Source organism: Chiloscyllium plagiosum, unplaced genomic scaffold (assembly GCF_037043375.1).
Source record: "Chiloscyllium plagiosum isolate Xiang-an unplaced genomic scaffold, Cpla_swu_hap1 HiC_scaffold_2, whole genome shotgun sequence".
Lineage (NCBI taxonomy): Eukaryota > Metazoa > Chordata > Chondrichthyes > Orectolobiformes > Hemiscylliidae > Chiloscyllium > Chiloscyllium plagiosum.
This window is the reverse complement of record NW_028270140.1, coordinates 100,189,991-100,217,528: the sequence shown is the minus strand read 5'-3', so window position 1 is coordinate 100,217,528 and position 27,538 is coordinate 100,189,991. Positions and strand designations below refer to the sequence as shown.

Genomic DNA, 27,538 nt, shown 5'->3' with positions numbered 1-27,538 from the left:
TTCTACATGTGTTTTACTTTATAAATATTTTTTCTGTAATTTAAAGAATAAATTATATATTTTATGTTATACCTTCCATGTCCAGATCTTTTGGGAAATATTCTACACTTTGTAGCAAATTAATCTGGAGTGCACTGCCTAAGAGGATTGGTGAGGCAGGAAACCTCACAATCTTTAAAAAGTACTTGAATTGAAATGTTATAATACCGGCCAAGTGCTAGAAAGTGGGAATCCAGTAGAGTTAGAGTAGTTTTTATTGGTGCAGAATTGATAGGCCAAAGGGCCTTTTCTGTACTGTACAGCGATTCTATGATTTTCTAATCAATAATACCCAGGTACACTAGAGTAGTGTTATGGTACTGTTAGTAACCCACACACACAGCCACATGACAAAAATTTCACATCCAAGCACAACAGGCGGGGAATTTAAATTCATGATATCAATCTGGAATGTTTAAATAAAAGGTTATTCTCAATAATGATGAACTTGAAACTACGTGATTATCATGAAATTTGACTGGTTGCTTTAAGCAGGGCAATCAATTATCTTTATTCATTCTGACCTGTTCATGACTCTGACCCCACAGCAATGTGTTAACAATGTGTTAAGCCTTCTATATTGGCTTACTGAGCCATTCAGTTGCACTAATCTACTATGACAAAGTACAATAAGAACAAAATTGGTCAGACCTCATGTCATCAATTTATGCAACAGCCACCATCACTTAGCTCCAGATCTCATTATAATTTTGTCCAAACATAAATCAAAGAGATAAATTCCAGAGGTAAGAAGTTACTGCATTTTACTGTTTTCAGTTCCTAGACCTGTTCTGAATCTATCCCGTTCAGCACAGTTATGATGTGAAGGTGCCAGTATTGGACTGGGTTGGACAAGATCAAAAATCACACAACACCAGGTTATAGTCCAGCAGGTTTATTTGAAAATGCAAGCTTTCAGAGTGCTGCTCCCTCTTCAGATGCTTGTGTTTTCAAAATAAACCTGTTGGACTATAACTTGGTGTTGTATGATTTTTGACCATTTAGCAGAGTGATAGTGTCTCAGACCACAATGGAACATATACCCTCTCTGTAATTGGAATTTCATGTCCACTAAAGAATGTTAAGTGTTCAGTCTTGTCAATTCTGTTATGGATGGATATATCTATGGCAGATAGACAAATGGAGGACAAAAACTAGAGGTTGATAGTGTATCCCTCTCTGTAGCATTCTTTCCGGTTCATTTCACTTACAAGACATGTGGGCGGCACGGTGGCACAGTGGTTAGCACTGCTGCCTCACAGCGCCAGAGACCCGGGTTCAATTCCCGCCTCAGACGACTGACTGTGTGGAGTTTGCACGTTCTCCCCGTGTCTGTGTGGGTTTCCTCCGGGTGCTCCGGTTTCCTCCCACAGTCCAAAGATGTGCAGGTCAGGTGAATTGACCATGCTAAATTGCCCGTAGTGTTAGGTAAGGGGTAAATGTAGGGGTATGGGTAGGTTGCGCTTCGGGGGTGTGGCATGGACTTGTTAGGCCGAAGGGCCTGTTTCCACACTGCAAGTAATCTAATCTAATCTGAAGTATGTTTACCTCATGGTTGTGGTCTCATTGCCAGTTGCAGGCCCAGTATGGCAATTGCTGCCTTTGAGGCCTCAGTCAGCCATCTGTAGTGGTGCTATTGAGTCAATCTTGGCCATCGACATTGAAAAATCTCACCCAGAGTACATCCTTTGCCTTTCCTACCATTTATGCTTTTTCCAAGTAGTATTCATCATGAAGGAGCTCTGATTCTTCATCTGAAGGTAATCAACAAGAGGTTTCCTTGCCTATGTTTGCTGAGACTTCAGCAGGACATAGATTCATAGAGTCATACAGTCCCATTTGCCAGCATTTGACCCATATCCCTCGAAACCCTTCTTATTCATATACCCGTCTGGATGCCTTTTAAATGTTGTAATTGTACCCACATTCTCTGGTAGCTCATTCCATACATACACCACCTTCAATTTTGGTGTCATCTGCAAACTTACTTACCATACCTCTGATGTTCACATAGAAATCCTTCCTATAAATGACAAAAAGCAGTGGATGCAGCACCCATCCAGCTGGTTACTTGCATCCGGTTCAAAAATCAACCATGTACCACCATCTCTCCTACCTTCAAGCCAATTTTGTATCCAATTGGCAAGCTCTCTCTGGATCCCATGTGATCTAACCTTACTAACCAGTCTGCCATGAGGAACCCTGTCAAATGCTTTGCTGAAATCCAAATAGATATCGTCTACCGCTCTGGCTTCATCAATCTTCAAAAAACAAGTTGGTGAGACACAATGTCCCACACACAAAGCTATGTTGACTATCCCCAACCAGTCTTTGCCTTTCTGAATATATGCAAATCCTGTCCCTCAGAATCCATTCCAACAACTTATCCACCATTGACATAAGGATCACTAGTCGATAGTTCCCTGGCTTTTCCTTAGACCCTTTCTTTAAATAATAGCACCACAGTAGCTAACCTCCTGTCTTCCGAGACCTCACCCATGGCTGTTAGTGATACAAATATCTCTGCAAGGAGCTCAACAATCTCTTCGTTAGCTTCCCTCAGAATTCTGGGAAACACTTGATGAGGTCCTGGAGATTTATCTACCTTTATATGTTTTAAGACTTCCAGCACCTCCTCTTCTGTAATATTAACTCTTTTCAAGTCATCATTTTTTCCCCAAGTACCCCAGCTTCTATGTCTTTCTCCACAGTAAATATTTATGCAAAATATCATTTAGTATCTCAGCCATTGCCTATGATTCCACACATAGATGGCCTTGTTGATCTTTAAGATGCCCTATTCTTTCCCTTGTTACTGTTTTGCCCTTTATGTACTTATAGAATCTCTTTGGATTCTCCTTAACTCTATTTGTCAACACTATCTTTTTGCCCTCCTGATTTCCCTCTTGAGTATATTCCTACTACCCTTACATTCCTATCAGGATTCACTTGATCCTAGCTGTCTATGCTGATACATGCCTTCACCTTTTTCTTGACTGGAGCCTCGATTTCTTGAGTCATCCAGCATTCCCCACACCTACCAGCCTTGTCCTTCGCATTACCAGGAATATAGTGTCTCTGAACTCTTGTTATCTCATTTTCAAAAGCCTCCCAGTTTCTAATCATCCCTTTGCCTGTGAATGGTCTCCCCCAATAAACTTTTGAAAGACCCTGTCTAATACTGCCAAAATTGGCCAAACTCCAATTTAGAACTTTAACTTTTGTATCTTTTTCCATAACTGTTTTAAAACTAATTGAATTATAATTATTTGCCCCAAAATGTTTCCCTACTGACACCTGCATAACTTGTCCTGTGTTATTTCTCAACAAAAGGTCAAGTATTGCTCCTCCTTTAGTAGGTACATCCACATATTGAATAGGAAAGTTTTCTCGTACACAAATAACAAAATCCTCCCCATTCAAGCCCTTAACATTGTGGCAGTTCCAATCTATGTTTGGAAAGTTAAAATCTGCTACCATTACAACTTTATTGTTCTTACAGATAGAGTTATAGAGTTGTACAGCATGGAAACAGACCCTTGCATCCAACTTGCCCATGTCAATCAGATATCCTAAATTAATCTAGTCTAATTTGCCAGTATTTGACCCATATCCCTCCAAACCCTTCCTATTCATATACCCATCCAGATGCCTTTTAAATGTTGTTATTGTACCAGCCTCCACCACTTCCTCTGGCAGCTCATTCAATACATGCATCATCCTCTCATTTAAAAAGTTGCCCCTTAAGTCCCTTTTAAGTCCCTCTTCTCCCTCTCACCATAAACCTATGCCCTCCAGTTTTGAACTCCCCCACCCTGGGGAAAAGACCTTGCCTATCAACCTCTATAAGGTCACCCCTCAACCCCTGTCGCTCCAGGCAAAATAACCCCACCCTATTCAGCCTCTCCCTATAGCTCAAATCCTCCATCTCCGGCAACATCCTTGTAAATCCACAACATCCTTCCTATAGCAGGGAGACCAGAATTACACACAATATTCCAAAAGTGGCTTAACCAATGTCCTGTTCAGCCAGAACATGACCTTCCAACTCCTGTACTCAATGCTCTGACTAATAAAAGCAAGCATACTAAGGAGCTTCTTCACTATCCTATCTACCTGTGACTCCACTTTCAAGGAACTATGTACTTGCACTCCAAGGTCTCTTTGTTCAGCAACACTGCCCAGGATCTTATCATTAAGTGTGTAAGTCCTGCTCTGATTTGCCTTTCCAAAGTGCAGCACCTTGCATTTATCTAAATTAAACTCCATCTGCCACTCCTTAGCGCATTGGCCCATCTGATCAAGATCCCATTGTACTCTGAGGTAACCTTCTTCGCTGTCCACTACACTTCCAGTTTTGGTGTCATCTACAAATTTACTAACTATATCGCCTATATTCACATCCAAATCATTTATATAAATAATGAAAAGCAGTCGACCCTGCACCGATCCTGCTGGTCACGTCTCCAGTCTGAAAAGCAGCCCTTCACCACCACCCTCTGTCTTCTACCTTAGATGTCTGAGATCACCATACATATTTGCTTTTCAATTTCCTGCTGACTATTGGAGGGCCTATAATACAATTCCAACAAGGTGATCGTCCCTTTCTCATTTCTCAGTTCCACCCATATAACTTCACTGGATAATCTCCCAGGAACCCTCCCTATGTACAGCCATGATGTTATCCCTCACCAAAAACACCACTCCCCTTTGCTCTTCCCTCCCTTTCTAACCTTCCTATTGCATCTATACCTGGAACATTAAGCTGCAACTTCTGTCCATCCCTGAGCCATGTTTCTGTAATAGTTATGATATCCTAGCCCATGTTCCTAACCATTCCCCAAGTTCATCTGCCTTAATTTTCAGGCCTCTTGCATTGAAATAAATAGTTTAATTCATCACTTCAACCTTGTTCTCTGCCAAGCTCTTATCTGCCTTGATTATTTGACTTGCTCCCCTTACCTACTGTACTAGCCTCAGCCTTTTCCCTTTTCTTATTGTTGCTTTGCTTCCCACCCCACCCCTTATGAGTTTTAAGCATTGTAAGTAGCACTAGTAAATCTCCCCACAAGGATATTGATCTCCTTCCAATTCAGATGGAACCCGTCCCTCTTATACAGGTCATTTCTACTCCTAAAGAGATCCTATTGGTCTAAAAATGTGAATCCTTACTTCCTGCATTAGCCCCTCAGCAACTCATTCATCTGTCCTATCCTCCAATTCCTGCGCTTACTAGCACATGGCACTGGTAATAGTCCAGATTTTACTACACTTGAGGACCTACTTTTCAACCTCCAGACTAGTTTTCTATATTCTCTCCACGAAACCTCATCCCTTTCCTTGCCTGTGTTGAGGTCTGGAGGCAACAATGAAGATTCTCAGGGTTGCTCCTTTCTAACTGTACATCACTGTGCTAGTATCTCTGGTGGGTCTATCCTGTTGATAGGACAGGATGAGCCCAGGATTGGTGATGGTGGAGACTGGGACATTAGTAGAAGTGAGTGTTTCTTATGTCTGTGTCAATGTCAGCTTGACCAATCTGTGATATAGCTCCCCCAATTTGAGCACAAATCCCCAGTGTCAGTGAAGAAGATTTTCCAGATGTTCCAGCTGCCATTTGGATTCAGCCCAAATAGACTATTCTAGCTATTGAATACAATTCAGTCATTTCAAGGGCAATTAAGAATCAGCCATGGGATAAGGATAGTGGATTGACATGAATGAACGAGGTGGATTTTTACAACCAATATTTTATCATCCAATAATTTGCAAGAATAACCCATTTACCACAACATGATCTGCTGTGCTGTTCAACATGAGCATGACTGATTATTCACTTCAATGTTCTTTCCCCCACTCAACTCCCTTTACAGCACTGATATTTAGAAACCTGTCAATATCTACCTTAAACATTACTGAGCTTTGCCAGTGTATTAGGAGAGAGTTCCAGAATTTTGACTGCATGATAGTAACAGTGATAAAGTTCCAAGGCAGGATGTTTTGGAAGATAATTTACAGGTAACAGTGTTCTCTTACACCTGATCTTGTCCTTCCGGGTGGTAGAGTGTGTGAGTCTAGAGCATGTTGTCAAGGGAGGCTTGATGTGTTCAGGCAATGCATCTTCTGCATGGTATACATTGCCGACAATGTGACTTACTGATAGGGTGGTTGAATTTTGAAAGTGGTGCATGAGGTACCAATCAAGCAGGCTGCTTTGTCTTGGACAGTGTCAAATTTCTAGAGTGTTATTGGTGTTGAACTCATCCAGGCAAGTGCATTATTTCAGATTCATTTATTGAATTTAAATTCCCCAGCAGTGGGAATTGAACTCACATCTTTGGATGTTTGATGCTGGTTCTGGAATTACAATTCCATCATATATCCACTGTTTTATTCATGCCACACAAATGCTAAGAAATAACCATCTCCATCAAAAGAGAATCTAACCATTCTAAGACCAGAAGTGGGTATTTTCATCGATGATTGCACAATGTTCTGCACCATTTGCCACTCCTGAGATATTGAAGCAGCCAATGTTCAAATGTAACAAGATCTGGACAATATCCAGGCTTGGGTTGGCAAGTGGCAAGTAAGATTCGCACCACAAAAATGGCAAGCAATTACCATTTTGAATAAGAGATAATATTCAGTGGCATTACCATCAATCAATCCCCACTAGCCAGATCCTGGAGGCATCCATTGACCAGAAATTGAACTGGACTCATCATATAAATACAGTAGCTACAAGAGTAGACCACAGCCTAGGAATACTGCAGCAAATAACTCACCTACAGATTCCCCAAAGCCTGTCCACAATCTATAAGGAGTGTGATGGAATACTTCACAATTCCCTGGATGAGTACAGCTCCAACAACATTCAAGAAACTTTACACCATTCAGGAAAAAAACAGTTCATTTGATTAACATGACATTCACAAACATTCAGTCACTCTACCACAGAATCTCAGCAGTAGCAGCATGAACCATCTACATTCAATCAAGGATAATATGTTCTTCAGCCCACTCTCATGCCTTCTCCCCATAAACCTTGATTCTCTTACTAATCAAGAATCTCTGATTTAAATAAACTCAATGACTGAGCTTCCATAGCCTTCTGTGGCAATGAGTTCCATAGATTTACCACCCACTGACTGAAGAAATTCCTGCTCATCTCATCTCTAAAAGACCGTCCTACACGCTGAGGCTGTGAATTCAGGTCCTAGTGTCTCAACTAGTTAAAACATATTCTTCACATCCACTCTATCCAGGTCTGTCAAGATTCTGTAAATTACAATGAGACTCCCCCTCATTCCTTTAAACTTCATTGAGTACAGACCCAGAGTCCTCAACTGCTCCTCATATGACAAATCTTTCATTCCCTGAGATGTTCTTATAAATCACCTTTGGACCCCCTCTAAGGCTAGCATATCCTTTTTTATGTACGGGGCCCAAAACTGCAAATAATGTCTGACCAGAGCCTGATACAGCTTCAGCATTACATCCCTGCTCTTGTAGGTGAAAGTGAGGACTGCAAATACTGGAGATTAGAGTCAAGATTAGAATGGTGCTGGAAAAACACAGCAGGTCAGGCAGCATTCGAGGAGCAGGAAAATCAACGTTTCGGGCAGGAGGGCTTGAAGGGCTCCACTCTAATCTTGTCCCTGCTCTTATACTCTAGCTCTCTCAAAATGAATGAAAACACTGCATTTGCCTTCCTAACTGCCAACTGAACCTGCATGTTAACATTAACAGAATCCTGAATAGGGTTTCTAAGTCCCTTTGTGTTTCAGATTTCTGAAGCCTTTCCCCATTTATAAAACAGTCAATGCCTTTATTCTTCTGACCAAAGTGCATAACCTCACACTTTCCCACATTTAATTCAATTAGCCACTTCTTTGCCCAATGTCCTAGCCTGTCCAAGTCCTTCTGCAGCCTTCCCAACTCCTCAGAACTACCTGTCCCTTCACCTATCTTTGTGTCATCTGCAAATTTAGCAACAATGTCCTTAGTTCCTTTGTTCAGATTGTTAATATATAACTTGAACATTGTGATCCGAACACTGACAGTATTCACGAGTCTCCAGCTGCCATCCTGAAAAAGACCTCTTTGTGACTCATCTCTGCCTTCTGCCAGTCAACCATCCACTCCCCATGCCAGTACCTTGCTTCTAATATCATGGGCTCTGATCTTATTTAGCAGCCACCTATGTGACACCTTGTCAAAGTCCTTCTGGAAATCTAAATAGATCATGTTCATTGGATCTCCTTTGTTTAACTCCCTTGTCATCTCCTGAAAGAAGTCTAACAGGTTTGTTAGGCATGACCTCCCCTTATTAAAGTCATGTTGCCTCTTCAACCAGGATTTTCGCCCACCCTCTGACGACCCCTTCTCCCGCCTCCAACACATTCCATCCACCTGGACACCCCGTACTGGCCTCTTACCTGCCCTCGATCTCTTCACAGCCAACTGCCGCCGCGACATTAACCGCCTCAACCTCTCCACCCCTCTCACCCACTCCAACCTCTCACTCTCGCAATGTGCAGCCCTCCACTCCCTCCGCTCCAACCCCAACCTCACTATCAAACCGGCAGTCAAGGGAGGTGCAGTGATAGTTTGGCTATCATTACATTACTGAGGCTAAACGCCAGCTTGCGGACACCTCCTCCTACTGCCCCCTTGACCATGACCCCACCTCCTACCACCAAACGATCATCTCCCAGACCATCCATAACCTCATCACCTCAGGGGATCTCCCATCCACCGCCTCCAACCTCATAGTCCCACAACCCCGCACCGTCCGTTTCTACCTCCTGCCCAAAATCCACAAACCTGACTGCCCCGGCTGACCCATTGTCTCAGCCTGCTCCTGCCCCACCAAACTCATCTCTGCATACCTCGACACGGTCCTGTCCCCCTTAGTCCAAGAACTCCCCACCTACGTTCGGGACACCACCCACGTCCTCCACCTCCTCCATGATTTTCGCTTCTCCGGTCCCCAACGCTTTATCTTCACCATGGACATCCAGTCCCTGTATACCTCCATCCCCCATCACGAAGGCCTCAAAGCCCTCCACTTCTTCCTTTCCCGCCGACCCAACTAGTACCCTTCCACTGATACCCTCCTTCGACTGACTGAACTGGTCATCACTCTGAATAACTTCTCTTTCCAATCCTCCCACTTCCTCCAAACCAAAGGAGTAGCCATGGGTACCCGCATAGGTCCCAGCAATGCCTGCCTCTTCGACGGATATGTGGAACAGTCCATCTTCCACAGTTACACTAGCACCACACCCCACCTTTTCCTCCGCTACATCGATGACTGTATCGGCGCTACCTCGTGCTCCCATGAGGAGGTTGGACAGTTCATCCACTTTACTAACACCTTCCACCTCGACCTCAAATTTACCTGGACCGTCTCAGACATCTCCCTCCCCTTCCTAGACCTCTCCATTTATATCTCGGGCGACCGACTCAACACGGACATTTACTATAAACCGACCGACTCCCACAGCTCCCACAGATTACACATCCTCCCACCCTGCCCCTGTAAAAATGCCATCCCATATTCCCAATTCATTCGCCTCCACCGCATCTGCTCCCAGGAGGACCAATTCCAATACCGAACAACCCAGATGGCCTCCTTCTTCAAAGACCACAATTTCCCCTCAGACATGGTCGATAATGCTCTCCACCGCATCTCCTCCACTTTTTGCTCCTCTGCCCTTGAACCCCGCCCCTCCCTTCACCACCAGGACAGAACCCCACTGGTCCTCACCTACCACCCCACCAACCTCCAGATACATCGTATCATCCTTCGTCATTTCCGCCACCTCCAAACAGACCCCAGCACCAAGGAAATATTTCCCTCCCCTCCCCTATCAGCGTTCCGGAAAGACCATTCCCTCTGCGACTCCCTCGTCAGGTCCACACCCCCCCACCAACCCAACCTCCACTCCCAGCACCTTCCACTGCAACTGCAAGAAATGCAAAACTTGCGCCCACATCTCCCCCCTCACTTCCCTCCACGGCCCCAAGGGATCCTTCCATATCCGTCACAAATTCACCTGCACCTCCACACACATCATTTACTGCATCCGCTGCACTCGATGTAGTCTCCTCTACATTGGGAAGACAGGCCGCCTACTTACAGAACGTTTCAGAGAACACCTCTGGGACACCCGCACCAACCAACCCAACCGCCCCATGGCTGAACACTTTAACTCCCTCTCCCACTCCGCCAAGGACATGCAGGTCCTTGGCCTCTTCCATCGCCAGACCATGGCAACACGACGCCTGGAGGAAGAGCGCCTCATCTTCCGCCTAGGAAGCCTCCAACCACAAGGGATGAATGCAGATTTCTCCAGCTTCCTCATTTCCCCTCCCTCCACCTTATCTCAGTCCCAGCCCTTGGACTCAGCACCGCCTTCTTGACCTGCAATCTTCTTCCCGATCTCTCCGCCCCCACCCCCTCTCCGGCCTATCACCCTCACCTTAACCTCCTTCCACCTATCGCATTCCCAACACCCCTCCCCAAGTCCCTCCTCCCTACCTTTTATCTTAACCTGCTTGGCACACCTTCCTCATTCCTGAAGAAGGGCTTATGCCCGAAATGTCGATTCTCCTGTTCCTTGGATGCTGACTGACCTGCTGTGCTTTTCCAGCAACACATTTTCCAGCTCTGATCTCCAGCATCTGCAGTCCTCACTTTCTCTCAGCTCTGTTTTACCTGAACTTCCAAGTACACCACAATCTTATTCTTAATAATGACCTTGAAAATCTTACCAACAACCAAAATCAGACTAACCAGCCTATAATTTCCAGTTTCTGCCTCCCTCCCTTCTTAAACAAGGATATTACATTAGCCATTTTCCCACCCTCTGTGTCCCTCCTTAACTCCAGTGATTCTTGAATGATCACCACCAATATCTACATAATCTCCCCAGCTGTCTCATTCAGAATTCTGGGGTATAACTCATCTGGTCTCACTTTCAGATCTTTTAGCTTCCCCAGCATCTTCTCCTTCATGATGGCCATTACATTCAACTGTGCTTCCTTTCTCTCTTGAAGTTCTAGTATGCTACTGGTGGCTTCCACAGTGATTTGGAAATATATAGCCATTCCTTCAGTGTTGTTGGGACAAAATCCTGGGATTCCCTCCACAATAGTATTGTGTTAAAAATCACACAACTCCAGGTTTTAGTCCAACAGGTTTATTTGGAAGTATTAGCTTTGGAGTGCTGCTCCTTCATCAGATAGCTGTGGAGCAGGGATTATAAGACACAATTTATTGCAAAACATCTCAGTGTCATGCAACTGTCCATCCCAGTCCAACACCGGCACCTCCACACAACAGTATTGTGATTCTACCTACAGTGCATGGACTAGAGCAGCTCAAGAAGGCAGCTCACCTTCTCAAGGGCAATAGGGATGAGAAATAAGGCTGATCTAGCCAGTGATGCTCACATTCCATCAGGAATTTTTTTAAAAACTGTGTTTGAAAGATTGCATATACTATGGTTAAAAATACTGGGCTTTCTCATAGTGTTCTGTCCAGCACATTTTTCACAAGCAGTAGCTCGACAATAGATTAACTGTTGATTTCCCTGCTGTCTGTGGAATGATGTGTACAAAATAGTGGCTCTTCTTCATAACAATTGCTGCATAAAATATGAATCGTTGTACAGCTCTTTGTGTTGATTCCAATTATTGGAGAGAATTATACAACTACAAGTGTTAATTTTCCAGTTTGATTTTTATTCTTCTTTAAATGGGATTTGCTTGTCTATAATTTTGCAGATGTTAAAAGGAACTTATATCGACAATTATTCAATTGTGGGGATGATGTGAAAATCCAGCTTTATTCAATCGCCTTGTTGCAGTATCAGGTGGATTTTGTGAAGACCTCTACTGTTGGTGTAAAGGATCTGATCCGCCTGGTTAAACATTGGTTTAGGACGTCATTCGCTAAGCCTACTGAGGCCAATAGGTTTGTTTGTATTTATGCTAGATTGTTTAAAACAACATATAATGTGGTTATTTTTTTCTAGAAAATTAAAATCATTTGAAAGTTTGTCTGATTTAAATATGTAATAGTTATTGCTTATGATGTGAATGCTGCTTGTGCTGTCAAAATTCTCTCTATGTCATATTAACAGAGAAATTAATCTGCTAATTTGTTTTGATATGACCATTAATTTTTTAAAAACTTGCACTTATATACAGCTGTTCGATGATTGAAACTGTCACTTCAATACTTTGGCCAGCTAGTAAAGGTTTTACTTTACAAGCGCATAGAGTCATAGAGATGTGCAGCATGGAAGCAGACCTTTCGGTCCAGCCCGTCCATACCGACCAGATATCCCAAACCAATCTAGTCCCACCTGCCAGCATCCGGCCCATATCCCTCCAAACCCTCCTGTTAATTTACCCATCCAAATCCCTTTTAAATGTTGTAATTGTACCAGCCTCCACCACTTCCTCTGGCAGCTCATTCCATACATGCACCACCCTCTGCTTGAAAACGTTGCCTCTTAGGTCTCTTTTATATCTTTCCCCCTTACCCTAAACCTATGCCCTCTACTTCTGAACTCCCCCACCCCACAGAAGAGACTTTGTCTTTTTATTCTATCTGTGCCCCTCATGATTTCATAAACCTCTATAAGGTCATCACTAAGCTACAAGGAAAACAGCCCCAGCCTATTCAACCTCTCCCTATAGCTCAACTCCTCCAACCCTGGCAACATGCTTGTAAATCTTTTCTGAACCCTTTCAAGTTTCGCAACATCCTTCTGATAGGAAGGAGTCCAGAACTGCACGCAATATTCCTACAGTGGCCTAACCAATGTCCTGTACAGTTGCAACATGATCTCCCAACTCCTATACGCAATACTCTGACCATTTAAGGAAAGCATGCCAAACACTGCCTTCACTATCCTATCTACCTGTGACTCCACTTTCAAGGAGCTATGAACCTTCACTCCAAGGTCTCTTTGTTCAGCAACACTCCCTAGGACCTTACCATTAAGTGTATAAGTTCCGCTAAGATTTGCTTTCCCAAAATGTAGCACCTTGTATTTATCTAAATTAAACTCCATCTGCGACTTCTCAGCCCATTGGCCCATTTAATCAAGATCCCGTTGTTGGGACATAGCGTATGTCTTGACATCACATTCGTGATGAAGGGCTTTTGCCCGAAACATTGATTCTCCTGCTCCTTCGATGCTGCCTGACCTGCTGTGCTTTTCAGCACCACACTCGACTCTGATCTCCAGCATCTGCAGTCCTCACTTTTGCCTACATGTCTTGACAAACTCTACCGCGGTATCTCTCTGATGCACTGTCAGCATGACAATGTACAGTCTTAACTTTCACATTTCATTGCAATGTCTTTACCATTTACTTATCAATTTAGTACTTACATCACACATCCTTCCCAAAAATCAGAATTATACATAGCAGAGCTATAAATATCCCTTTTATGTTCTCATTAGCCCTTTGAAGCATTGTTAGCACTTTAGGTCTGGCATCCCCCTACTGTCTGTGCTGTTATCACTGTAAAGGTTTGTGATTTTTAAGTTTTATGGCTGACATTCTTCGACAGAATATAGTGTTGTCTACATTTTGCCATTATGCTTAGGGAATGTGCTAATAGCTACATTTGTCTATTCTGAGGTTGTTATGCACTTAAAAGTCAATGTTAATCACATCTGCAATAATTTGCATTTATATAGTATCTTTTACACAGAACAACATTCTAATGTTCGAGGGAATGGTTTCAACCAATATTTGATACTGAGCTACCAGCAGATATTGGAACACATGACTAAAAGCTTGCTTACAAAAGTCAATTCGAAGGAGTGTCGTAACAGACAAATAAAAGGGAACAGACGTGAAGAGAGTTAGAAATGGAATTGCAGAGTTTGGGGGGCTTTGACTGTTGAATGCATGACTGTCAATGGTAGAGCTATTAAAACTGGATATCAAAAGGTCAAAATTAAAGGAGTATGGATATATCTGAGTTAGACAATATTACAGTACATTTGATAATAATAAGAATCTGTAATGTTTATATGTACATCTGCATGACATTCAGTACCAAATATCACAGCAGCTTCATTACCAATGAAACACTTTTGGGAAAAAAAACAAAGAACTGCGGATGCTGGAAATCAAGAATCAAAACAGAATTTGCTGGGAAAGCTCAGCATTCCTGGCAGCATCTGTGGAGAGAAAGCAGAGTTAATGTTTTAGGTTCAGTGACACTTCCTCAGAACTAATCGTAGCTCGGGAAAGGTTGGAATATACACTACAGGAAGGGTGGGGAGGAGGGGCAAGGAGTAAACAATAGATGGAGGTGAAGACCATGGAGAGAGAATAGCAGTGGGACTGACAAAGGACTGGGTAAAGGTCAGCCCTGGAGAATCTATTTGGGACCATTAGTAGCTGACAGTGGATTGTGTGTGATGACAGCCCATGTGATGACAAGACCTGGTGTGTGAGAGTTGGGGTAAGCACATGGGAGAAGGTATTCAGGCCCTAAAATTATTGAACTTGACATTGAATCCAGAGGCTGTAGGATCCTCAAGTGGAAAATGAGGTGCTGTTCTTTCAGTTTGTACTGAGCTTTGTTTGAGCACTACAGCAAGCCTGTGACAGAGATGTTGACCAGGGAACAGGATGATGTGTTAAAATGGCAGGATCAGGGTCATTTTTGCAGACAGAAGGAGGTGTTTCACAAAGTGATCACCCAAACTGCATTTCTTCTCCCCAGGGTACAGGAGATCCCATTGTGAACAGTGAATACAGTAGGCTGGATTGAGTGAAGCGCAGGTAAATTGCTGCTTCACCTGAAAGGTGAGTCTAGGGACTTGGATACTGAGGTGGGAGGAAGTAAATGGGTGTGTATTACACCTTCTGCGGTTGCATGGGAAGGTCCTAAAGGAGTGTGGTGTGGTTGTTAGGAGTGGAGGAGAAGTGGACCAGGGTGTCCAAGAAGGAATAGTCCCTGGGGAAAGCTGACAAGGGAGGAGAGGGGAATATATGCCTGGTGGTGGCATTCTGCTGAATATGGAGGAAATGGCGGCTAAAGATCATTTAGACGTGGATGCTGGTGGAGTGGCAATTGAGGACCAGGGGACCATATCGCTGTTGTGGAAGGGAAGAGAGAGGGTGAGGGCTGAAGTGTGGGAGATGGGTCTGATCCAGCTGAGGGCCCTTTCAACCCGTGGTGGTGGAGAATCCTCAGTTGAGGAAGAAGGTGGACCTTTGGGAGTTTCTCTTGTCAAAACTGGCATCATCGGAACTGATGTGACTTAGACGGAGAAACCAAGAGAGTAGAATAGAGTCTTTACAGGAAGCTGGTGTGGGAAATTATAGTCAAGATAATTGTGAGAGTCTGCTCATTTGTAATGGATATTGGTGGCCAGCCTATCCCTAGAAATGGAAAAGGAGATGATAAGAAAGGGAAGGGAGGAGTCAGAGAAATGAATCACTTGAAGGTGAGGGCAGTGTGCAAGTGGAGTTGATCAACATTTCCAATTCCAGGCGAGAGAGAGAAGCAACACTGATAATGTAAGAGGTGTGAGTGAGAAAGAGTAGGACTGGAACAAGGAATGTTCCACATACTCCACAAAGAGACAGGTGCAACCGAGGCTCATGTGAGTACCCATTGTCACCCCATTGACTTGAAGAAAGTGAGAGGAGTTCAAGGAAACATTGACCAGGGTGGCTCAGCCAGGTGGAGGATGGTGGGGGTGGATGGTGGCAATTCAGGCATTTTTAATGCAAAGAAGCAGAGAGCCCTGAGACCATCCTGATGGGGGATGGACATGTGAAGGGATTGTACCTCCATGGTAAAGAGGAGACAGCTGGAGCCCGCAAACTGGAAATTCTGAAACTGTCAGAATAATCGCAGATATAAGTGGGAAGGGACTGAACAAGAGGAGAAAACAATCGAGTCGAAGTAGGAAGAGATGAGTTCCGTGGGAAAAGAACAGGCAGAAACAAAGGGTGTACCTGGGCAGTCATGTTTGTGGATTTTGAGAAGGAGGCAGAAGTGGACTGTGCAGGGCTGAGGGTCTGTGAGGTGTGAGTTGGTTGGGTGGGGGGGCAGTGGGGGTGAGGGTGCAGGGCACAGGGAGGGGGGAGGATCACCAGAAGAAATGTGATTTGCGACCATTGTGGATGCTACGACCTGCTGGTTCATGATGGTGTCATGGTCAGGGGGAGATAGCAGGAGGTATCTCAGAGTTGGCACTCCTCATTCCTGATGAAAGGCTTTTACCCAAAACGTCGACTCGGATGCTGCCTGACCTGCTGTGCTTTTCCAGCACCGCACTCTCGACTCTGCAGTATAGAAGTCAGTCCGCCAAATGACAACAGCTCTACCCTTCTTAGCAGGCTCCATTAAAGTCAGGGTTGGATCTGAAAGCATGGAGTGCTGTCAGTTTAGAGGGAGATGGGTTTGAATGTATAAGGGAGGGCAGGGAAATTAAAACGACCAATGTCACGTCGACAATTCTCAATGAACAGGTCGAATGCAGGTAAAAGACCTTAGGAAGGGGGTCCAGGTGGATGTAGAGTGTTAGAGATAGGCGAAGGGGTCTGTAGGATGGGGAGAGTACTCTTGTCCAAAAAAATGGACATGGAGACGAAGGAGGCTGAAGAAGAGTTCAACGTCATGTTGTGCCTGGAATTCATTAAAGGTGGGGATGCAGAGGGATAAAACTGAAACCTTTGCTGAGTACAGAATGTTCAACATCAGAGAGCAGAAGGGCAGAAAGGATAGTAAATACATGACAGGAGGTGGGGTTGGAAGAGAGGATGGAGCCAGATGGAAGGGAGTGGGAAGAAGGTTCCAGAGAACTTTGAATATCTTTAAGTTGTTGTTTCCTGTTTTCCTTATTGCCTGAAACAAAAAGAAAAAGTTGTTTGTTAGCACCTCGAATGAGCAGGAGGATGAAGTAAATTTGGGGGGAGGAGGGTAGCTCTGACCCAGTGTGGGGTGGTTCTGTTGGAGTGAGAGATGGAGAGTTGCATACAGCGATGCATAACGCAGAGTGTTGATCTCAGCATGTGGTAAGAGCAGCTGTCTGTGAGGTGTTGTACACCACGGAGATACCTGTGATCCTGGGTGGATTCAAAACATGAAGAATGAAACTTGAAGAATGAAACATTCTTCAAAACAGTTTTCAAAACATTTTTGAAGCTTATGTATTGTTATAATGTAGGCAAATTTCAGTGAAAGCAATTTGACATGAAGAAATTAAGCATTTCCATAATAACATTATGGTTAAGATTGTGTGAATACATTTGAAGTTTAAATATTACTGTTTTACTTCTCCTAGATTAGAAGTGTTTTGACTCTAACATTAAACCACTACCAATTTTCTCTCTCTCTCTCTCTCTATTGGGGAGGGGGGCAGCCCTATGCTGTGGATGACTTCTATCAGAAATATTAAACGTGAACTGATCATTTACAATCTGGGATATTAACTTAGTTGCTTAAAATTATTTAATGCATCATTTCAATCACTTAATTGAATAAAATCTTTGAGGTAATTAAGTAGAAAGAAATAGGATTTCATTATCACATCTATTGAAGATGATTAGTGCTCTTGCAAATGCAAATGTATTCCATTTAACATTGAAAATACCTGGAAGATATAAAATATGCAAAGTTCTATTTACTCAACCCATTTTCAGTTAAATGTTGATGTGGATTTTAATGAGGAGCTGTTGGAAGTAAGAGATAAAATCATTGAAGGTTTGGTAACTGAGAATAAGAATGATTTTTATATGGAGACCGGTGATTATTGTTAATGGGTGAACAAGATTACTGCAGGACAATATAGGGGCAATAGAATCTTGGTCAAATGGTATTTCTGTAGGAAAGAGCTCAGGAATTCACTTAGAAGTCTAATTTGAAGTTAAAGTTCACTTAATGAACTTCTAAGCCATGGAGAGGTGAATTGGAGTGAAGGTGGTAAATGTTATGGAACTTTCTTGACAATAGATAGTTGATATAGTTTTGAAGTCATTGCAAGCATTAATCTAAGACTGGGTGTTGTTTGATTCAATTTGAATGAGAGATTATTTAAGAATCTGAAGTCAGGAATAAAAGACTATGTAAGTTTTGACTGCTGCTGAATAACACGACTTCTGTTTTCCAAATAATGAGGTGAAGAAAATTCTGATGATCAACACATGTTGTCAAATAACACTAGCTATTGTGGGACCAGAGGCAATGGTGGAGAAGTAGTGCTGGATGTCATCAGGTTGCATTTCAAAACTAGCCCCATATTTGAGGTTAATGTTAACAATGGCAGCATATAAATGAAGAAAAGGCATATCCTAAGAAAGGAAACTTGGAATATTTTGGAACTTACTGTGCAAGGTTGAGAGCACAAGCCATTACCAAAGACATGCCAGGTCTGTTTTGGAACACATAGGAGTGGAACAAGTTGAGGACAACTCCTTCTCCCCTAGATCGAAGTAAACTGTACATCAGAAAGTCTGAAGTAGAATGGAGTTGTCAGCAGTGCTGTACTTTGTGGAGAGGATTAAGAAAATAGAATGGGAAAAGATGTTGTCAGTAGCTTTGTTTGAAGCTGCCTTCGCATGTATTGCTAGTTACAAGATGTTTCTCTGGATTATATTCCTGTAATCAATCTGAATTTCATATTAATGATCATAAAATACTGATGTAGTTTTTGACCATACAGTAAAGACTTTCTCAACTTGACAATGATTCAGTAATGGCTACTTTACCAATATAATCTTTTATAGATTCCGAAGGCTTCCTTCTTCCTATACCATGGAACTTATCACCATCCATGTCTGGCAGCTGGCAGGAAAACCCATATTTTTCAGTCTTATCCAGGGCCTCAGAGCAGTGCTTAAGTACCTGGTAAATTGCACTGATATTTTCATCATCTGGTATGATCACTATGATAAAAACTTCCATATTGTGAAGAAAGCACTTCAGAAACAAAGCAGGTAAATAAGTAGGAATATAATAATAAAATCAAAGTATGAATTACACTGGTCTGAATTTAGACTCTTGTTTTATAGTTCTGCTATCATTTTGCAAAGACTGTATAACAAATCTATTCACAAGGCCGTAAAGCTGTAAACATTGCTTGATATGACACTGGGCCACCAAGACCAGAAATAATGTGGGGAAATATGAGGTTGTGCATTTTGGCAGGAAGATTAGAATGACCTGCATATTATTAAAGAGGAGAAAGACTGCAGAAAACTACAAAGTTGGGTGTTCTTGTCCATGAATCACAAGTTCAGAATCCAGGTTCAGCAGGTAACAGGGAAGACAAACAAAATGTTGGCCTTTATTCAAACATAACTGAATAAAAAGTAAGGACGTTTTGCTAAAATTATGCAAGGCACTAGCCAGGCCACAGCTGGAATACTGCAAATGGTTTTGGGCTCCTTAACTAAGGAAGTATATATTGACATTGGAGGCAGTCCAAAGAAGGTTCACCAGGCTGATAATGGGTATAGAGAAACTTTCATATGAGGAGAGATTGAGAAGATGGGGCTTGTACTCATCGGAATATAGAAGAATGGGATGTGACCTTGTTGAAACATATAAAGGGACTTGAAAGGATTGATACAGAAAGGTTGTTTCTTCTTGTGAGAGAGTCTAGGATCAGAGGGTATAACCTCAGAATAACTGGTTGCACATTTAAGACAGAGGTGAGGAGAACTTACTTCTCTCAAAAACCTGTGCAAATTCTTCACCACAGAAGGCTATTGATATTGAGTCATTGTATAGATTCAAGGCTGAGATAAATAGATTGTTAATCAGTAAGGGAATCAAATGTTTTAGGGAAAAGGCAGGAAGTGGCCTTAGGATTATCGGCTAATTGAATGGCAGAGTAGATGGGCTGAGTGGCTTACTTCTGCTCCTGAAATTTAGAATAGCAAGGGGTAACTTAATTGACATCCATAAGATTCTTAATGGCCTTGACTGTGTGGAGGTTTTCTGTTATGGGAGAATCCAGAACACAGGGACACTGTTTTAACATGATGAGGAGAATGTTTTTTTCTCTCAGAGGGTTGTGCAAATTTGGAACACTCTGCCTTGGAAAGCAGTAGATGCAGGCTCATTTAATATTTTTAAGACAGAGGTGGGTAGATTCTTGTTAGGCAGAGAATCAGGGTCATCAAGGGTGTAAGAGAAAATAAACTTTCAGCCATTGTGATCTTATTGAATATCACAGCAAGTTCAAGAGGCTGAATGGTGAACTCTGCTCCTAATTTTTTTGTTTGACCTATTTTTCTAATCAAGATCTTTTTACAGTTCAGAGATCTTATTACACACCACTGGACAGGTGGGACCTGAACCTGGGCTTCCCGGTCCAGGGCTAGGGACACTAACATGCCACAAAATAGCCATTTCAACTCTGCTTCTAATTTGTATCTTCGTAATACGGTAATGGTGCTTTGCTTCAAGCTATATATTAACTGTGTAAGTGTGATGAGCAACAACATTGTGGAGGATGAATTCCCACAGTATGGAGAAGTTAGTTTGTTGAGGAACGAACTTGGGAGTAGACTACTTTAAATCTAGTTTTATGCAAGGAGAAAGGGCTCATCAATGCTGTATTTCTTCAATACCTTTTTGGGAAGAGTGACCATAATATGGTGGAATTTTGCATTGGATGTTTTTTGAAAAGGATGTACTTAAATCTGAAACTGAGGGCTTGAAATTAAACAAAGGAAACTGTGAAGATTGGAAAGATAAGTTGGCTGTGGTGGATTGGGAAAATATAAGGTAAAATGGAGAACTCCAGATCTGTTGGCTTGACATCAGTAGTAGAGAAAAATTTAGAATTTATTATATAGTATGTAGTAATTGGGCACTTATAAAATAATAATCTAATTGGGCAACATCAACATGGATTCACGAAAGGACGTCTTTATTGATAAACTTACAATTTTAAAACATTTTACTAATGTGGAATAAGAACAACCTGTACATATGGCGCATTTCGATTTCAGAAAGTTTTCAATAAGGTCCAACACAGTAAATTAGTAAGAAAAATAAGAGTGCATGGAATAGGGGCTAATTTGCTGGAAAGGATTGAGAGTTGGTTCAGAATGAAACAGGGAGCAAGAATAAATAGAGTTATAGAGATGTACAGCATGGAAACAGACCCTTTGGCCCAATTCATCCTTGTCGACCAGATATCCTAAATTAATCTAGTCCCAAAGTTTGTGAGAAGATTTGTAGCTCGGGTGCTCGTTGTTGTGGTTCTGTTCGCCGAGCTGGGAATTTGTGTTGCAGATGTTTCATCCCCTGTCTAGGTGACATCCTCAGTCCTCGGGAGCCTCCTGTGAAGCACTTCTGTGATCTTTCCTCCGGCATTTGTAGTGGTTGAATCTGTCACTTCCGGTTGTCAGTTCCAGCTGTCTATTGTATTGGGTCCAGATTGATGTGCTTATTGATTGAATCTGTCGATGAGTGCCATGCCTCTAGGAATCCCCTGGCTGTTCTCTGTTTGGCTTGTCCTATAGTAGTAGTGTTGTCCCAGCTGAATTCATGTTGTTTGTCATCTGCGTGTGTGGCTATTAAGGATAGCTGGTTGTGTCGTTTCGTGGCTAGATGGTGTTCATGGATGCGGATCGTTAGCTGTCTTCCTGTTTGTCCTGTGTAGTGTTTTGTACAGACCTTGCATGGGATTTTGTACACTACATTGGTTTTGCTCACGCTGGGTATCGGGTCCTTCATTCTGGTGAGTTGTCTGAGAGTGGCTGTTGGTTTGTGTGCTGTTATGAGTCCTAGTGGTCGCAGTAGTCTGGCTGTCAGTTCAGAAATGCTCTTGATGTATGGGCTCACCCATCTCTGGACTTATAGCAGAAGCGGTAATGCAAAGGTTAGAACAAACAATCTTACCGCAAATTCAACCCAAACTCTGGGTCAGATATGTTGACGACACCTTTGTAATAATTAAAAACACAGAAATAGAGAACACACACTGGATCATCAATGCCACATTCACAGGAATCTGATTCACTAGAGAGGAAGAAAAGGACAACCAACTCCCATTCCTAGGCGTGATGGTACAGAGAACACCAAACAGAGAATTCACCACAAAGGTACACAGGAAAGCCACTCAGACCAAGTCCTGAACTACGAAAGCAACCACACAACACACACAAAAGAAGTTGCATCAAGACACTGTTCAAAAGGGGCACAACATACTGCAGTACACCAGAACTGCAAAAAGAGGAAGAAGAACACCTATACAATGTATTTGCCAAAAACGGATACCCCCGCAATTTCATCAACAGATGCCTAAGGGAAAGACAGTGGAACGAGGACATGCCACACCCCAAAGGACCAGCCACGTTACCATACATCAAAGAGCATTTCCGAACTGACAGCCAGACTACTGCGACCACTAGGACTCATAACAGCACACAAACCAATAGCCACTCTCAGACAACAACTCACTAGAACGAAGGGTCCGATACCCAGCATGAGCAAAATCAATGTAGTGTACAAAATCCCATGCAACGACTGCACAAAACACTACACAGGACAAACAGGAAGACAGCTAACGATCCACACCCATGAACACCAACTAGCCACAAAACGACACAACAAGCTATCCTTAGTAGCCACACACGCAGATGACAAGCAACATGAATTCAACTGGGACAACACTACTGTTATAGGAGAAGCCAAACAGAGAACAGCCAGGGAATTCCTAGAGGCATGGCACTCATCCATAGATTCAATCAATAAGCACATCAATCTGGACCCAATATACCGGCCACTGCAACGGACAGCTGGAACTGACAACCGGAAGCGGCAGATTCAAACCACTACAAATGCTGGAGGAAAGATCACAGAAGCGCTTCACAGGAGGCTCCCAAGCACTGAGGATGTCACCTAGACAGGGGACGAAACGTCTGCAACACAAATTCCCAGCTCGGCGAACAGAACCACAATAATCTAGTCAACTTTGCCAGCACTTGGCTCATATCACTCAAAACCCTTCCTATTCATGTACCCATCCAGATGTCTCTTAAATGTTGTAATTGTACCAACTCCACTACCTCCTCTGGTAGTTCATTCCATACACGCACCACCGTTTGCAAGAAAAGGTTGCTCCAATGGTCCCTTTTATATCTTTCCCCTCTCACCCTAAACCTATGCCCTCTAGTTCTGGACTCCCCCAACCCTGGGAAAAGACCTCGTCTATTTATCCTATCCATGCCCCTCATGATTGTATAAACCTCTATAAGGTCACCCCTCAGCCTCCGATGCTCCAGGGAAAACAGCCCCAGCCTATTCAGCCTCTCCCTATAGCTCAAACTCTCCAAGCCTGGCAACATCACCTTAAATATTTTCTGAAACCTTTCAAGTTTCACAATATCCTTCTTCTAGGGGTTATTTTCAAGTTAGCTGGCTGCAACTAACACTTGTAACCCGGACATTCATTATTTACAACAATAATCTGGATGCAACTACCAAATGCAATATTTCCAAATTGTGGACAACACCAAAGTAGATGAGCAATTCTGTTGTGAAGATTATACAAAGATGCATCATGCAGATTTGGATAGGCTGAGTGAATAGCCAAGAACATGGCAAATGGAATATATGTGGATAAGTTTGAAATTTGATAGAAGGAACAGAGGTACAAGAGTATATCTTAAGTAGTGAGAAAGTAGTGAATGTTGATGCCTAATGGGCATGGGTGTCGTTGTTCATAAGCCACTAAAAGCCACACACAGGTGCAGCAAGCAATTAAGAAGGCAAATGGTATGTTGACCTTTATCTGAAGAAGACTTGACTAACAGAGTAAAGATGCCATGCTTCAATTGTATAGAACCTTGGGCACCTGGAGTATAGTGTGTTTTTTTAATCCCCTTACCTAAGGAAGCTATCTGTTCTAAAGAGGGAGTACAGCAGACGTTCACCAAACTAATTACTGGAATTGTCTAACTTTTCTAACTGGAGAGGTAAGACCTGTCTCCTTGAGTTCTTATTGAAATTTACAGTTGTTAAAGGGAGGGATAACGTCAACTTAAAAAGGTACTTCCACTAGTTGTGCATTACAAATTAGGGGACACACTCTCAGGATAAAGTACAAGCTATTTAGAACTGAGATAAGGAGGAAGTTTTTTTCACTCAGGAGTCATAAGTCTTTGGAATTCTCTAGTCCAGAAGAGTGTCAAAGCTCAGTCATTGAGAATATTCGATACAGGGACTGATACATTTTTAGACACTAATGACATCAGGGAAAGTGGGGATATCAGGGGAAATGGCGTTGAAGTACATGGTGATCTAGAATGTTGGAGCAAACTTGAGGGGCTGAGTTCCTATGTGCCAAGTTTGCTACACTAAGGATTTTAGAGCCTGTAATTTGAAATTATTAAATTAATGTAAATGATATAAGTGTTTGTTTTCAATTCCAGACCTTTTGTTTTGGATCCAGCAAACCCCACTTTTAATGTCTGTGAAAATAGCAATGCTTGGGATGAAGTGACTCATGTGGCCCGTCAAAGTCTTCTGAAGCCACTTCTCCGTGGTATACAAGCAAAGGTTCCATGGCTCTTCACCAATAACTGGTGATACTAGTTTCTTTTCAGCACAGCAATCAGAGTACTCTCTAGGTAACACCAAAACGTGTTACAAAGAATATTTATGCAAAATTATATGTAAACTGAAATAATGAAGTGTTTAACTTTCCGGTCATGTTTGTGTACAAGTTAAAAGGGACCTTAGCTCCTGCCTTACACAATAAGATTGCATTTTGGCTGCAGCTATTTTAATCTAGTAAATTATCTGACAAATTATGTCAAAAAGAGACAGGAACCAGAAAATGTCCCTGACTTCAAATCTGCGATGTGTGCAAACAAATAATGTAATGGGATGTGTACCTTATGCTGCAGAAATTCATAACATTCTTTTATTTTCATTGAGGTAAAGCATGAGTAAATGGAACTTTAACTTCAAAAGTTGAAGATGCAAATTTTCTGTCCTGCTAATTATTGAGTGTCTGTATTAAAAATGAAGCATTCTGGTGAAACGTACAAACCTTTGGATTAAGAATAGGAGTAGAATATGCAGCCCCTCAAATTTGCTCTGCATTTGTTAAGATCATGACTCCACTGTCCCCACACACTTTGTCTCCCTTGTCAATCAAGAATCTATCCAACGCAACCTTAAAAATATTCAATAACCTGATCTCCATATTCTCTGGGGAGCATTTAAAGTCTTTGACAGATTTTAATATAAAAATAAATAAGGATGTTATTTGTATTTTCAATGGACCTGGTTGATCATTGCTTGCCAAAAGTAATGATTCTCAAACTAGAATTGTGAAAAAGTGAATCAGATGTTTTGCTAAATACATTTGTATAGGACTTTGCTGTGACCATATCTGGAATACTGTTTTGGCCTCCATATGTAAGGAAGGTTGTACTCGGATTTAAGGCACCACAGGACAGGTTCAGCAGATTGGTTCCTGGCATGGGAGAGCTGCCAATGATGAAAGGCTTAGCAATTGGGCCCATGTTTCCTAGAATTTAGAAGAATAAATGTATAAAATGCCTCTGAAATGTATAAGATTCTAAAGAAGCTTGACACAAAGAGGTTGTTTCCGTAGTTGAGGAATCTAGTACAAAGGGCAGAATCTCAGGATAAGTCACCAATCATTTAGGACAAAGGTGAGGAGATTCACTCAGAGTTATGAATCTTTACAATTCTAAGCAAAAAGCCCTGTTCTATGGATTATGCCCCAAATTGTGGACATTTATGTGTTTTTCCCTTTCAAGAATACACAAGACAGCTGTTAAAAGTCTGGTCTGCGTGTGCTAGTGGATAAGGGTGTATACTATGGGGATCCTGGTTATCTTTGTGCAGCAAGTAAAAAGAATGGAATTCTCCTCTCTTTCTTTGTTCAAACCAGAAAGCATTTGAAAGGACACAGAACAAGAGCTTTTCAGCTGATCTAGAAAGGCAAGTTTCCCAAAATCAACTGTTCTCTTACAAACCTGTACTGCTGGTATCACCCAACATAACAGCCACAACATGCCACTGTTTACTCTACACTGTTTACTGTTTACAATCCTGGGACGAGATATCCCAACCTAATCTAGTCTCATTTGCCAGCACTTGGCCCATATCCCACTAAACCCTTCCTATTCATATACCCATCCAGATGCCTTTTAAATGTTGTAATTGTACCAGCCTCCACCACTTCCTTTGGCAGCTCATTCTATACATGCACCACCCTCTGTGTGAAACATTTGCCCCTTAGGTTCCTTTTATATCTTTCCCCTCTCACCTAAATCTATGCCCTCTAGTTCTGGACTCCCCCACCCCAGGGAAAAGGCCTTGTCTATTTACCCTAACCACAACCCTCATTATTTTATAAACCTTTAGAAAGTCACCCCTCAGCCTCCAACGCTCCAGGGAAAACAGCCCCAGCCTGTTCAACCTCTCCCGATTACTCAAATCTTCCATCCCTAGCAACATCCTTGTCAATCTTTTCTGAACCCTTTCAAGTTTCACAACATCCTTCCTAAAAGAAGGCAACCAGAATTGCAAACAATATTCCAAAAGTGGCCTATACAATGTCCTGTTCAGCTGTAACATGGCCTCCCAACTCCTATACTCAATGTTCTGACCAATAAAGGAAAGCATACCTAACACCTTCTTCACTATCCTATCTTCCTGAGACTCCACTTTCAAGGAACTATGAACCTGCCCTCCAAGATCTCTTTGTTCAGCAACACTCCCCAGGACCTTACCATTAAGTGTATAAGTCCTGCTCTGATTTGCTTTTCCAAAATGCAGCACCTCAATCTCATGAAATAGAGGGAGAACTGACCATTTGGACACAGAGCTGACTTGAAGGTAGAAGACAGAGAGTGGTTGTGGAGGGTTGTTTTTCAGACTGGAGGCCTGTAACCAGTGGAGTGCCACAAGGATCGGTGCTGGGCCCTCTAATTTTCGTCATTTATATAAATGATTTGGATGTGATTTAACTTTTATATGTAATTAGAACCTGCCTATCGTTTATAATTTGTGTATGTCTTCCATTTAGTATTAAGCTTATTCTTTCATTTAATAAAGAAAGCCTGTTTAAATTGGCTCCTTTTAAATCATGGCTTAAAAAAATAATTTTGTATTTTGAATCAATGTTCTGAGGAAGGGTCACTCAATCCAAAATGTTAACTCTGATATCAGTCCACAGATGCTATCAAACCTGCTGAGCTATTTGAGCAACATCTGCTTTTGTTAAAAAATTAATTTGATCTTAGAGAAAAGCATTGACAAGAAATTGATTATTTTAAAATTAAACTTGCGAGGTGGTGGTTGAAGAAAGAAGGGAATCCCATTTATCTCACTTCTCCCAGGAGGGTGACAATTTGCTGTATCCTGTCTGAAACCATAATAGCCTGGGAAAATATGCCTAGGGAACTCCATATAAAGAAACTGCCCTCATTGTCATGATGT

General features: G+C 42.3%; 1 protein-coding gene across 2 annotated transcripts in view; it reads left to right on the top strand.

The window, feature by feature from the left end:
- LOC122559790 (2'-5'-oligoadenylate synthase 1-like) overlaps positions 1-27,173 on the top strand; it is a 51,821-nt gene extending 24,648 nt beyond the window's left edge. For both annotated transcript variants that reach the window (XM_043709829.2, XM_087998998.1), the window contains exons 7-9: positions 11,836-12,025; positions 18,826-19,035; positions 24,490-27,173. In XM_043709829.2, coding sequence (XP_043565764.2) covers positions 11,836-12,025; positions 18,826-19,035; positions 24,490-24,646 — 557 coding nt within the window. In that variant the 3' untranslated portion in view covers positions 24,647-27,173. The remainder of the gene's footprint in view (positions 1-11,835; positions 12,026-18,825; positions 19,036-24,489) is intronic.
- Positions 27,174-27,538: the final 365 nt, after the last annotated feature.